The sequence below is a fragment of the Bicyclus anynana genome, chromosome 3, assembly GCF_947172395.1.
Source record: "Bicyclus anynana chromosome 3, ilBicAnyn1.1, whole genome shotgun sequence".
Classification (NCBI taxonomy): Eukaryota; Metazoa; Arthropoda; class Insecta; order Lepidoptera; family Nymphalidae; genus Bicyclus; species Bicyclus anynana.
Window position 1 is genome coordinate 5,325,407 of NC_069085.1, and position 13,950 is coordinate 5,339,356.

The following is a 13,950-nucleotide window of genomic DNA, read 5'->3' on the forward strand; positions in this document are numbered from 1 at the left end:
TTGGATCATATAAAAGTAGAAACAATTTAAATGTATGAAGAATAAATATACAACACAATAAAGGAAACAAATTAGTAAAAAAAAGGAAAGAATTAACGATTTCTCGTTTAATTAAGCAATATTCGTTATGCAAAGAAATTTGAATATTTCAAAAGAAATAAGATCAACGTTCCATTGTATAACAATTCAAATACAACTCCATATACACAATTATTAATACATCGCGATCTTATCCAAGATGGCCCTGACCGTAAACAAAATAAACAAAAGGAAAATAAAAGTGGGTTATCCTGTACAGTGTATGTATTGTATAGTGTACACTCGAATAATATTTGTTTATATAACGGCAATGGCGGCGAGTCGTAGCCGATAGCACGGTGCGGCAGTCACGCGAGCGCGGCTGACTTCTACGGTGGTCGCTACGTAGCGCTACGCTACGAGCTACGGCTACGTAATGTGGTGTTTGCTACTTTTGACTCTGTTCGTTACGGTCCAAGGACGCGCGGTAAGAATGACTTTCTTTTTCTTTCATAGTGTCAGAACGTCTTAATTGAAAATACGCCATTTCACGAGTTTTCTCACTTTTGTCAAGCAAAAAAAAAAAAAATACTGGAACTTTCTGAAGCGTAAATAACGAGAGAGCGTGCTTAGTTAAGAGTGCACTATTTAGCATCTGAATATTTTACTCTTGATATTTTTAAATAGTGTGTTTTTTAAATGAAAATTATTTGAGGATGAATTTACATTGTTGGATTGAGGATCACGTCTAGAATATAAATTTGGCTTATTTTAAGTGCTTAAGCGAAGCGAAGCTTATTAATACGAAGACGAGCGCAGATAACTTTCTGCCGTCTTAAACGGGATCCACTGAGTGGATGTAATTTATCACTCTGTTAAACTCTACGTTTTTTATATCTAATTTTTAGGTCAAATTGTGGAATTACACCAAATAAAAGACTTTTTTTAAAGTGTTAATAAAATATTATTAAAGGATTATTAGTTGTCTAGCAAGTTACGAGAGTTAGATCTGATTTATCAAATTAATTAATATGGAAATTTGCGAGTATCTCTGACGGATGTTTGTTTAGTATCAAAAGCAAATTGTTTCAATAGCTATCTATTACTTAACTTTATAAAATCTAAATTAAAATCCGTCTATAAATTGAAAGTTGAAACAAAAAAAATTTAAATTCGCCCGACACTATTTTTATTTTTATAAACACTGTCGTCAAATTTTAATCCTTTTAAGTACAATGTTTTTTTGATGGCTTTACTAAAGTTATTATATTTTGATGTTAAAAGTTCAAGTAATTATTAGATTTAAACAGTCTTTATACATTTTGTATTTAATCAAAATAACAAATTTTATTAAATGTGGGTAAACAGTACGAATTTTCATACTATTTTCACCAATAGTTAGAATTCCATTAGGAATGTTTTAATGTATTATTCAGGAAATTGACTGACTTACTATTGAAAATGCTGGAGTATAATTAGTGTAGGTGTCTAATATTTAATAGCCGTGAAGGTCGGTAGCTACTCGTAGTAGAAAACGTGTTTCCTTAATTGACCCTACAAAGAAGTTTTAGTACTTTCCGGTCTAATAGCAATACGTACGTATGTCCCACAGATGTCATCAAATACACTTATGAGTATAATGCTTTTATTTTGATATGACTCAGAAACACCTTTAGAGGGGCCCAGCTGTCCCCTCGGCGGTTAACTCGGACTTCCGTGTGCCATTTACGTCCATTATCGTAAATCTTAATCTAGAAAATGGTGTTATGAGAGGTAGCATACAAGGATAAATTGCCCTCCTTGGTTCTATTGTTCAAACGTAAAAGACGTTTGTAGTTTTCTACTGAGATAGTTACCAGCAAAGAAGTACGATCACGCGATGTCATGTAGATATAAATGGTATTATGGTAAATATCAGTACTGGAACGGCACAAACCAAGATTGCGCTGTAAAACTATGGACTGCATCGTCTTAACTTCAAGTGAGTTACACAGTTTAGAATTATCTGCTGTCTCCCAAGGGAAATATGGCCAAAACATGGGCTGAAACATTTTCAGCTTTTATATTATGACAAGTTTCTGAACGTAGTTGGCTCTAACTATAATTTTTAAACGACACGAAACAGAATTCATGACATTAAGTTGACTTACATTTATTTCCTTCCTGCGGGAAAATCAAGATGAAAAGTAACCTACATTTATTTCCTTCAAAATCAAGATGAAGAGTAACCTTTGTCCAGATCTTTTCAGAAATGGTGTGACTTTGTTTTATATATAAGATATATATGCATAAGATATACTGTAATATAAAAATATAGTCATGTTACGCTATGAAGATATTAGTTCAATTAACAAGCCAGGCTAGGAGTCGATGCTCAAGGGAATAGTTCATTAATTGTGTTATTGATGTTACGGGTCTCAGTTATAAATGCAAACTGTTTTGGGGTTGTTATATGGAATATGTTGGTCTCTACGGCATTATTACTTAACCCTATATTTCAGTCTTTTAACCACCGTGGTCTCAGATAGGTTCTTAATTTTATAAATAAAAATATATTTTTTGTCATAAAATAGTTTTCCTCAACTTCATTTTTTGTCTTACACTCATATTTAACATACACTTTAAATCACAGTTCGATGTGCAGAAAAGGTACATCGGTCGGACTCCGCAAAACGCCGCTTAATTTTCGAAAATTGTATCTTGAAAAAATTGATCGCACGCATATGGTTGAGGGTTAATTTATCCATAAAACAAAAAAAAGTATTTTGTTTCATATCATTTAGAAAATGATAATTATTAAAATAATGCAAAGTGAAATGAAATAGGTTGTAAAACGGTTTTTATCCCCCAACCCCCATCGACCGATTTTACTTTCTTTGTAAATTTGGTAAATTTGAATTAACATAAAATTACATTTCACATTTCACTTTTCTGCCCCCATGCCCCATTTTTAAAAACGCGCTTTTATTTATTAACGGCTTTTTTAATTGTAGGGTCCTCCTCAGGTATAAGGGAACATATTATATGGCCTTGGTGTATAAAAAAAATGCGCCTCCACCTCATGGTGGTGTGGAACTGAGTTTTTGGCTAAAACGAATTCGTATTGAGCACATCGAAATCTAAAAGATTACGAATTTTCAAAACTACCGGAAAACTTTCCAGGTAAAACTACCGAATGATTGGACTATTTAGTATTATTGTGAAAAACAATATATGACAGAGCAACGAGTCGACTTGTAATTATATTCATGATAGTTTCTACTCCCCTGCAATCCTTTATAAGCTAAACTTCAAAGTAAAAAATACAAGCTATAAATAACAGCTGAAGTCCACCGGAGCGCTATTAAAAACCGGACGTGTTTAACGAAAGTGCTCTACACTCGGGCCGGGGAAGTGGAAATGCATTTACATTAAGCTGAAATATTGTATCGAAACTTGTTCAGTTCTTCGTTCAGTCTTGTTCAGTCTCGCTTCTTTTGATATTTAATTGTTCTTTTTACAAGCTAATTGTGTGTTCTTTATTTGAAATTTAACCCGTGCGTATTCACTTGGTACCTGGCTAGCAAACACATTCAGTACAAACATCATTCGAGCCAGTTGTCGAGCTAATCCTCACGAGCTGTATGTAACTCTACCACGCGGGGTATAAATAAAGTCTCTCAGGGTATAAATGAAGCTAAAATCAGTTAATTAGCCGGTGCACACAAATTCTTTTTGAGATTTTATTTGTTAATCCGTTTACTTACTGGCACACGTACGCTTTTGATTCCGTCAGTGTGAAAACAATTTAAAATACTTATAATTGATGTAAAATACTTTAAAAATTATACCTTCGTCTTGAAATATTCTATACTAACGATAAAAACTGTATTAAAAAGCCGTTAAAATATCTAAAGGGTATGTATAGACGGCGGGAAACGACTTCGTCCGCGTGGATTTCAGTATTACACAAATTCCGCCGGAACCGTGGATTTTTTCGGGATGAAAAGTAGCCTATGTGTTAATCCAGAGTAAAATCTATTTCCGTTCCAAATTTCAGCCAAATCGCTTCAGTAGCCGCACCGTAATAGAGGAACAAACATACTTACACACTTACACACAAACTTTCGCCTTTATAATATTAGTAGGATTTTAGGTTTATATCACAGTCAGTCAGAAATCGGAAAGCCACCAATATTATTTCAATATGTAGTAGCAAATTTTAGAAAAAAGTTACTAATTATATGAAAAGCTTGGAATTTTATAGCCCGACTCCAATCAAACTGAACGAGGCATTCATAATACGAGTACTTAATATTTTTATTTAATTAATTCATGTTTTATGAAAAGAGTAGATAAAATATAAATAACGGACCACGAGAATGAATAAATCCATGTTTTCCCATCGTTACGCTCAAGCTTGTAATTAGCATTTTATATTTTACCCGACATCTTGAACGCAGACTAGTTTGCTATCAGAGAAAAAAGTTTCACTGACCGGTTTAATCTTAAAACGCTTAAGAAACTTTTCCTTAAGTTTTCTTTTATCGAGAATGAAAGAATTCGAAAAAGGTTGGAAGGTGATTTAAGTAAGTTAAATGAAATCTTCGGTCTAAATGGATAAATTTAAATTACGCTATTACCTTGCTGGCAATATTTTTTGTGCAGTAAATCTAACTTTCAATTGTGATTTTACGGTATTACATCTTTGCATAATTTTTGGTTTTTCAACTATTTTAAAATCAAAAATCTCCATTCAAAATTTCCGCTGACTTTAATTCCAAAATATTCGTATTCGGAAATAATGTCTTTTTTTTTATTCTTTACAAGTTAGCCCTTGACTACAATCTCACCTGATGGTAAGTGATGATGCAGTCTAAGATGGAAGCGGGCTAACTTGTTAGGAGGAGGATGAAAATCCACGCCCCTTTCGGTTTCTACACGGCATCGTACCGGAACGCTAAATCGCTTGGCGGTACGTCTTTGCCGTCAAAATGTCGCTGCTATTTCCAACGTTTTCATGTATGTAGATTCACTTCTCTTTGGAGTATACATTCTTTGGTCGTAACGGATCAATAAAATATAAATGCACTATTAGTACTTTATCGGAGGGGGCGTTAAAACAGATGATGGTGAAGACAAAATTACCTCCATTGTGAGCCAATTTGATAAAACAGAGCCGCAGATTTTACGAAGCAATCCCAGCCGTTATTAAAGTTAGAGAATTCTGATTGTACTTCATTAGAACCGATGGTGGCATTCCGAAACCACTTACAGTTGGTTTCCGACAGAAGTCTCGATGTCGGAACGTCGAAGTTTAGCTTGTTAATGCTATTCAGTTACGTTTACGAATGATTGAATTTCTAATGTATCAATTTTTAATGATTTTATAAGACAGCTCGTAAAGTATCGCTTATTTTACCAATTTCAATATCGTAGTGTACCTTAATGTAACATAAAACCTTTGTCATCCGTATAAAAACGAACGATACTTTTTTAAATCTTGGCAAAGATATTTTATGTCAGAAAAGTGCTCAACATTATGAATAAAGCTTTATGAGATAAAATATAATAAAAAGCCATTTCATTCTTTAATTTTAATAATTTTGAAAAAAGATGTCAACCATTTATCTGTATCAGAAACATACATTAATATACTTTATTAGAAATACTGGCTGTTTTGGTGCATTTGTCTAAAAAACAAACGCTGGTGTGCACTCTTCGTTTTCTGTGCAAAAATAATAAGCGTATCAAAATGTCATCTTATGGAAAGCAGGCAAAGAAGAAAATTCGTTTTCAGAAAGTGTGTTCAAAGTGTGTTTCCTGCAAATGTGCTATAAAACGTCGTATGACATTCGTGCGCTTTGATAATTATAGCCTCTGCTTCCTTACTATAGCTTGGCTCGAGCTGTAATTTTCAAGTTACCGCATTTATATTATAATGTAAGAATACGTATTTACTTTACGATGGCCTAATGGTTTTTTTTTTTCATTCAAGTAGCAACATAAAGATAATTATTATTTTAGTACAATAGTACTTACTGAGCCGTGAGCCGAAATCAGGAATACACGAGTATAGGAATCCGGATATGAGTTGCTAATGAATGGATAAGTGCATATAACTGCTTACAGTTCTTAGTTTATTATGTGGCTTTGAATCACGATGTTCAGGGTTCAAGTCGGTCGGAAAATGAAGTACTGAACAACCAACAAATACTACAGTCTAATAAGTCTAAAAAAAAACTTCTATGAAAATAAAATTCTTAGACTTTAGTTAGTATTGGTTGGTATATTATAGTACCTACAGAATCTCACTTCTGATAGTGGTCATATAAAATAATTAATTCAATATAATCACTGCTCGGCATTGAAGCAGCATGGTGGATCTTAGCTCCATATCCCCTCTCCAACATAAATAATTAGACTGAAACAGGAAACTGTACTTTTATTAGGGTTAATTCAAACGGAATGTAGCTCATTAGAAACAGTTGGCACATCTCGAGACAAGTATCTAGCTTTGTACAGAACTTATGCATAAAATTAGGAAAGTTCTGCATAGTGTTCCCTCTTTTACAACTTTTCTAAGAGAAATAGTTTTAGATTACGAAGTTTTCACTTTGTAACATGTGTTTTTACTGAGCGGGTAATTTTACGTAAATTACATATTATACTAAAAAATAGATAATAATGATTTAGAAAAGATCATATTATCATAGTATAATCTAGCTATGACCCGCGGTTTTAGTCGCGTCAAAAATCTTATACATAAGGTAGACATTCTAAGACACTTAATCCTCATGAGTCTAGCTATACAAAGATATTTTTTGTGGATTCGAATCATGAGGTCCTGAGGTCGAGTCCTGGATAGAGCTATGAATTACTGTGCTTTTTTTTAAGTAAAATTCCTTTGCCCTGAGTTAGAAAATTGGCGGTTCTATTCTAACTAAACTTCACATTCACAGAAAGACGTCGGTCCCGGTCATTATAACTAACATCTGGTAGAGGCTTTTAAAAAATTTAAACATTATCAGCCTGCCTGTAAATCTGCCTTAGGGCAGTGAGGTCTAAGCTCCATATTTCTTCTACTGATAGGAGAAAGGCTGCAGTGGGCCTAAAATAGGCTAACAATGGTTACATATACAATTTATTCGTTACCAGGTCAACATCAGCAATACATGGGTGCTGCCAGAGGAAGGGTTCCCGGTTTTCTACCGCTACTTCAGGGACCGCATCTCATGGTACGAGGCCGACGCCGTCTGTCAGTTCCATCATGCTAACCTAGTCACTGGTGAGTAATTAAAATTAACTAACCCAATCAAGATTAACTATCCGAACCAAGCAAAATGCTCGAAACAGGAGGACATGTTCCTCTTGTTTTGAGCATCTTACTTTTTTTTTCTGATTGTGTAAGTGCCGTAGGCTCCTTATGGGTTTGGGCGAGCGCAGAAGCATCGCCTGATGGGGCCCGAAGGTAGGAGCAGAGTAGATGGGCGGAACGACTCTCTAAGGGCGTCTCCTCTGAGACTCGGACCTCGACTTAGAGGGCCGTTCGGGAAGGGTGTTTTGGCCTGAGTGTATCAGTCCGGGCGCCCCCGAGATCGTGAGTTAAAAAGCCCACGTCTGGGTGACGTCAGATATCGGGGACCTCGTCAGCGAAGACGCTGTGTAGCTTGTGTTTGTGTTGCCTGGGAAGCATTGTCGTTGGTTATGTCATCGTCAGGATCGTAAAGGACGTTTTTTGGGCGTCTAGATCTACAATCAGCGTTGATATCGGGGATGTGCATTTTACTTGGTTCATGCAACAATGCTGAGCTGGTACCTTTCTTCAAGATTGTGGCGAACATGACAGAGTTGTGTGCTTCTGTTACATGAGTTTTGGTATTGCATTGTCCAGGTGGCCAAGGCATCAGACACTATAAAATAGTGCTTACTTCTTGGGCAATTAGGCATTATTATATTTCTTTAGAGCCGTGATAGCCCAGTGGATATGACCTCTGTCTTCAATTCCGGAGGGTGTGGGTTCGAATCCGGTCCGGGGCATGCACCTCCAACTTTTCAGTCGTGTGCATTTTAAGAAATTAAATATCACATGTTTCAAACGGTGAAGGAAAACATCGTGAGGAAACCTGCATACCAGAGAATTATCGTAATTCTCTGCGTGTGTGAAGTCTGCCAATCCGCATTGGGCCAGCGTGGTGGACTATTGGCCTTACCCCTCTCTTTCTGAGAGGAGACTAGAGCTCAGCAGTGAGCCAAATATGGGTTGATGACGACGACGACGATATTTCTTTATTTCTAGTCGCTTCGACGATGTTATAGTTTAATTATTCCAGGAAGTCCGTTTGGCTTTGGGTGTAGTAGACGTAGACACAGTTTAAAAAGTAAATATTTTTAAACCCTTTCTTAAGAGCTAACTATACGTATATATTTTCATGACTAAAAGCGGCTTACGCCAGTCTATACACTGCAAGTTATACGACACACATCATGTAGGCCTATAAGCTAAATAACAACATACAAAATGATTCACAGTCACGCCTCTTTTATGATATTATTATACTCACAAGGCGCGCTTGTTAGGTGTAATCGAGTCGACCCGGCGGACCCCCATTACTGTAGCCGACCCAACCCCGATACCGGCCACCACAGATAAATGTATGAGCCATAAAATAATATAAATATACTAGCCCGACAAACCAGAATTACGTATATAAACAAAATAAGTTACGGCCCGTACGTGAGGTTCATTGTTATGTTTATAATATTATTCACTACTCTTGCTCAAAAATGCTGTCATATTACAGATCCACAGCGGGGATAAACATAGATCGCGCTTCACAGCGGGGTTTTTTTTAATAATTTGTCTATTACAAGTACTTGCCTACTTTATAACGAAGAAGGTTTTATACGAATGGTAATCATCATAGGCCCTGATTGTTTGATTAAAATAAAACGCGGTTTTATCCGCGGGGTTCCCTTTACCGTAGGAATACGGGGATAATTTTAAATATAGTTCATATAACCTTTCTCGATAAATGGGCTATCTAACACTGAAAGAATTTTACAAATCGGACCAGTAGTTCCTGAGATTAGCGCGTTCAACCAAACAAACTCTTCAGCTTTATAATATTAGTATAGATTTGACCAGTGAATATGACCTCTGTCTCCGATTCCGGAGGGTGTGAGTCCCCGGTCCGGGGCATGCACGTCCAACTTTTAAATTGTGTGCATTGTGAAACGGTGAAGGAAAAACATCATGTGAAGACTGCTAATCCGCAATGAGCCAGCGTGGTAGACTATTGGCCTAACCCCTCTCATTCTGCGAGGAGATTCGAACTCAGCAGTGAGCCGAATATGAGTTTATAATGATGATAGATTTGATCAAATATGGTCCAAATGTTTGTTCTATTTATTTATAAAAGATACAAAGCAAATTTTGCAGCACTGTGCGTTGACTATTGCTTTAGGGCTGACGCTATTTGCATAAAAACAATAGGCAAAAGTATCGGATTCTAAACAATAGTTAGTTAGCGTGAAATTAATTCGCTCATTCCTTATTTGTATTCAAGTAAGTATAACAGGGTGAAACAAAAGGGTTGAATGCTATCGTCCTCTAACAACTTTGTTACTTTGCAAGCTTCGGTGATCTCAGTGAACAATTAATTTTAATTTCTAAATGAATTTAAGACAGTTATTCCGCGCTTTTTTCCAGATTTATATAATCAAAATTATTTTAAAAATGTATTTTACAAGTCTTATATGTCTATTTAGAAATGATCTATAATATCATCGTCATCGTCTATATTATAAAGAGAAAAAAATTGTATTTAACGAATAAACTCAAAAAATTACCGTACTGAAAGAAATACAAAGCTAGCTTATCAGGGAGTAAAATAAATTATTTATGTTATACCCGTATACCGACGGATAAGGGATCTACTCGGGTGAATCCGTGAGATTTGACTAGTCAATAATAAAAACAAGAACAGTAAGCCCTCAATCGCACGAGAGTTTTTTTAACGGACGTTAAAAAAGCAATCAAATATAGAATGAAGTTAAATGAAGGTCTATTACCAACGCCCAAAATTTAAAATGCAACACTGCTCGTGTTGTATTTGAATGATTTTTAACGTTTGTCTTATGTCCAATGGTATTTTGGAGCTTAGAACTACATTATTCAAATGCGGTTTGGCCAGGATTACGGTAATATTGATGGACTCCACTACGATTACTATCAATTACCTATTACCTATAATGATTATTATCGTAACTAACGGCTTAACGTGCTGTCGGAGACCTTCCCGCTACTATTTACCATTTCAAGTTCAAATTTCTAATAATAAAAGGCAATTCTTAGTTGACATAGAACAAAGAATTGCCTTTATTTATACTAAGAAAATTACTTTGCTATTAGATTTCTAGCTTTTGTAGTTCAGGTAATATTATAGAGACACGAATATCTTAGCATTCCATGGATTCACCGTGCGGGTGCCAGGATCATCGCGTGGTAGAGAGAAAAACTCCGAGCAGAGTCCTGAACTTGTGACTGTACACAACAGGATGTAGGGTTAAGGAATTCCTTGATGATCGATCAACACTCCTCGTTTTCTGCTCGTGTTGTTCTCCCTGCCTAGCCAAATTTGGTAAGATCCTATTAGAGCAGTTGTGGATACTCGTTCTAATATAGAACTAGCTGCACTTCTAGAGAGGCCAAGGTCTTTAAAGCAAGTTATAAAGAGATTTTATTGGTAATTCTCTCGCACCTACTTCTACGGCGTACAGACTAACTACATAGCCATTTTTAGTTAGTTCATTTGTTGGGTCATAATATTTATTCACTTTTAGATTGTGGTCCTTCGGAATGTTAGTCTCCCACGGCACAGATATTGGTGATAATTAGTCGAAAACTTAAAATTTAAGTTACGAGGGTTCCAAAGACGCCTTCGCATCGATCAATTATATCCTTCGATATTAGATTAGCACGTTTATTTAGCGAATGGTATACATATTTACGTAACTTTCAGTTCAAAAGCAAACTGTTGGGCTAGACGGTGGTTGTAGCACCCGTGGGAATCTCGGGCTTTGCTTGTAAATAAATACGCCTCTAATTAAGTTCTATTTTAGTTGGGGTATGGTCAACTAATTTCGATTGCGTCGGCGGTCCCTAGTCATGAGTACATTAACGTGATAGCTTCAGGACTTAGTTTCATATCTCTTCCAAGTAATGTATTAATTTAAAATATATCTATATATCATCATCATTATCATCATCATCATCATCATCATCATCATCATTGTAGTGTTTGTGTATATATATACACCGGTAGTGGGAGAGAGCCGGCATTCTGTCTCTGGCATCGACAGAAGGCGGACGTGTGCTGCTGGCCATTATAGTGTATAACAGTGTAGTGGTGAGACGGTGACTTACTGCTATTACAGTAAGGATAAGGGACCTTACAATCATAATCATCATCATCATCATATCAGTCAATGGACGTCTTATTCAGGACATAGGCCTTTTGTAGGGACTTCCAAACATCACGACTGAGCCGTCTGCATCCAGCGAATCCCTGCGACTCGCTTGATTCCACCTGGTGGGGGGGTCGACCAACACTGCGATTTCTAGTGCGGAATCACCTTTCCAGCACCTTGAGACTCCAACGTCCATCGGCTCTTAGAACTATTCGCCCCGCTCATTGCCACTTCAGCTGGGCGACTCGTTGAGCTATGTCGGTGACTTTGGTTCTTCTGCGGATCTCCTCATTTCTGATTCTGATTTATTTGTTAGCACAACACAAACTATACAGACTGACATGACTTACACTAATACACTTAATTCATAATGCTGGTTTCAACACCTCTGATAACTTAATATACTTTACAGTTAGAGTATGTGGCACTTATCAGGTTGTTGGATAGTCTAACTTTGGGAATTTTTTGTTACTCTCGTACTTTAATTCGGTCAAATAACTACAAAACTTGCAAATAAGATAACAGACACTTACCTACAGAAAGTGGCAAAACCAGCCGTTAAAAACTTGAAGTATCGCCGCCATGACTATTTTTGCCGCCAAGCAGCAGTATCTACTGTATTTCAGTCTGGAGAGCATGGTTGCCTGTGTAAAAAAAAGGTACATGCTTGATGCGGCTTGCGATGAAAAACAGGATGTGCCACTTTAGAGGAAGGGTTCCGTACATGCCCCGCGAATTGTTCTCTGTTTATTGGGTGATTAATTTCGACTTATCATCAGGTGGGCTATTAAATTTATCTTAGTGTAAAGCATATAATTTATTAATCTGCCACGTTGTATGGTTCCTGCCAGCCAGTTTGATACTGTTACTATCGCGTTAACGTAAACACGAATTTCTAAGGAATTGAAACAGCGCCATCTAGTGGCACTTTTGCACAACTGCTTCAATTCCATATAAATTCATGTTTACGTCAACGCGATAGTAATAGTATGAAAATATTGAAAACTCCCACTAGAGCACTCCCAGAGCACTTTACCAAATAGTCTATTGTGAAAAATTCTACGACGCCCAAGTCTTTAGATTTAATTTGAATTTCCTAACTGTAGTATATTTATTTTTATGTAGTTTATATGATAGACTGAACTTTAATTTTTATAATAATAAAGTTAACTGGGATCCGATAATCTGAGTGTAAAGTACAAATATTTTAGTGTAACATTTGCTACAAAAGTGATGAGATTTTATATCTATTTGAATCTTTAATTAAAACCGTCTCTATCTTTCGATTGCTCCTTTGTTCTCACTTAATTAGGAATGTTCCAGTTAATTCTAAAATTCCATTTGATTGTAATGAAAATATGTGACTGATGTATTCGTATTCACATTTGTGTATACGAATACATCAGTCCAAGGGTTGAATGGATTGAAATTCGAAATTTATTTTAGCTATGATGAAGATAATTAATACATATTAATAACAATACTGTTTTAATTAATCTACTACTTGCAATGCAAAAAGCGGTCTTGCAGGACTCGGCTAGGATAGTCCGCCGGTTTCTTCACCTGTCGCCCTGACCCCCGGCCGTTTGGTCTCCCTGCCGGGGTGAATCCTCCGCCCGGTGCATATAATATGTATTTATGCAGTGTATATTTAAGTTTATTTATTTTGCGTATTTTAAGTAAGTTTATTTACTTTCCCTTTGGCTTTTTATTTATATTTATTTTGTACCGGGCGTGAGAGTTTGATTCATTTGGATAATAACAACAACATTTAAGTAGAGTCGAGGCAATTTCTGACTTTTAGATTTTATATAATTGTATCTACATCGTATAAACACGGAAACATCATGTATACATGTGAACACGAGAACATGAACAATTATAACAAAACATCGTTAGTATCGTATATCCATTTCCAACGTTTACTTTATGTTTTCATATCAATTAAAAGCTTTTTTTTATGAACGAAACGAACAAAAGCTTTTGAAAGCCTGATTGGAAAGGGGTGGAATTTAAATTGCGAATAAAAATGCGGTCTAATATTACTTTGGACGTTTTATTGCAAACCTATAGGTAGATTACCTTTTTTTCATTGAGTAAAGGTCAATTTTCACAATTCCTGTCACTAAAGATTGACAGGCAGACATCGATTTAGTGATAACACTGCCTTTGTACAATGATTGTGGTTCATCATTATCATCACCATCATCATCAGCATCATCATCATTATTATCATCATCATCACATCAATTAATTGTGATTACTTTGTATAAATCCAGTGGCCGTGACAGCCCAGTGGATATGACCTCTGCCTCCGTTTCCGGAGGGTGTGGGTTCGAATCCGGTCCGGGGCATACACCTCCTACTTTTCAGTTGTGTGAACATTTTAAGAAATTAAATATCACGTGTCTCAAACGGTGAAGGAAAATCATCGTGAGGAAATCTGCATACCAGAGAATTTGCGTGTGTGAAGTCTGCCAA

General features: G+C 36.1%; 1 protein-coding gene across 1 annotated transcript in view; it reads left to right on the top strand.

Moving 5' to 3' along the window:
* The first annotated feature begins 395 nt into the window (after positions 1-395).
* The window catches only part of LOC112056621 (uncharacterized), an 87,868-nt gene continuing 74,313 nt past the window's right edge, over positions 396-13,950 (top strand). The window contains exons 1-2 of the mRNA XM_052891200.1: positions 396-505; positions 7,156-7,285. Of these exons, the coding sequence (XP_052747160.1) occupies positions 455-505; positions 7,156-7,285 (181 nt within the window). The 5' untranslated portion in view covers positions 396-454. The remainder of the gene's footprint in view (positions 506-7,155; positions 7,286-13,950) is intronic.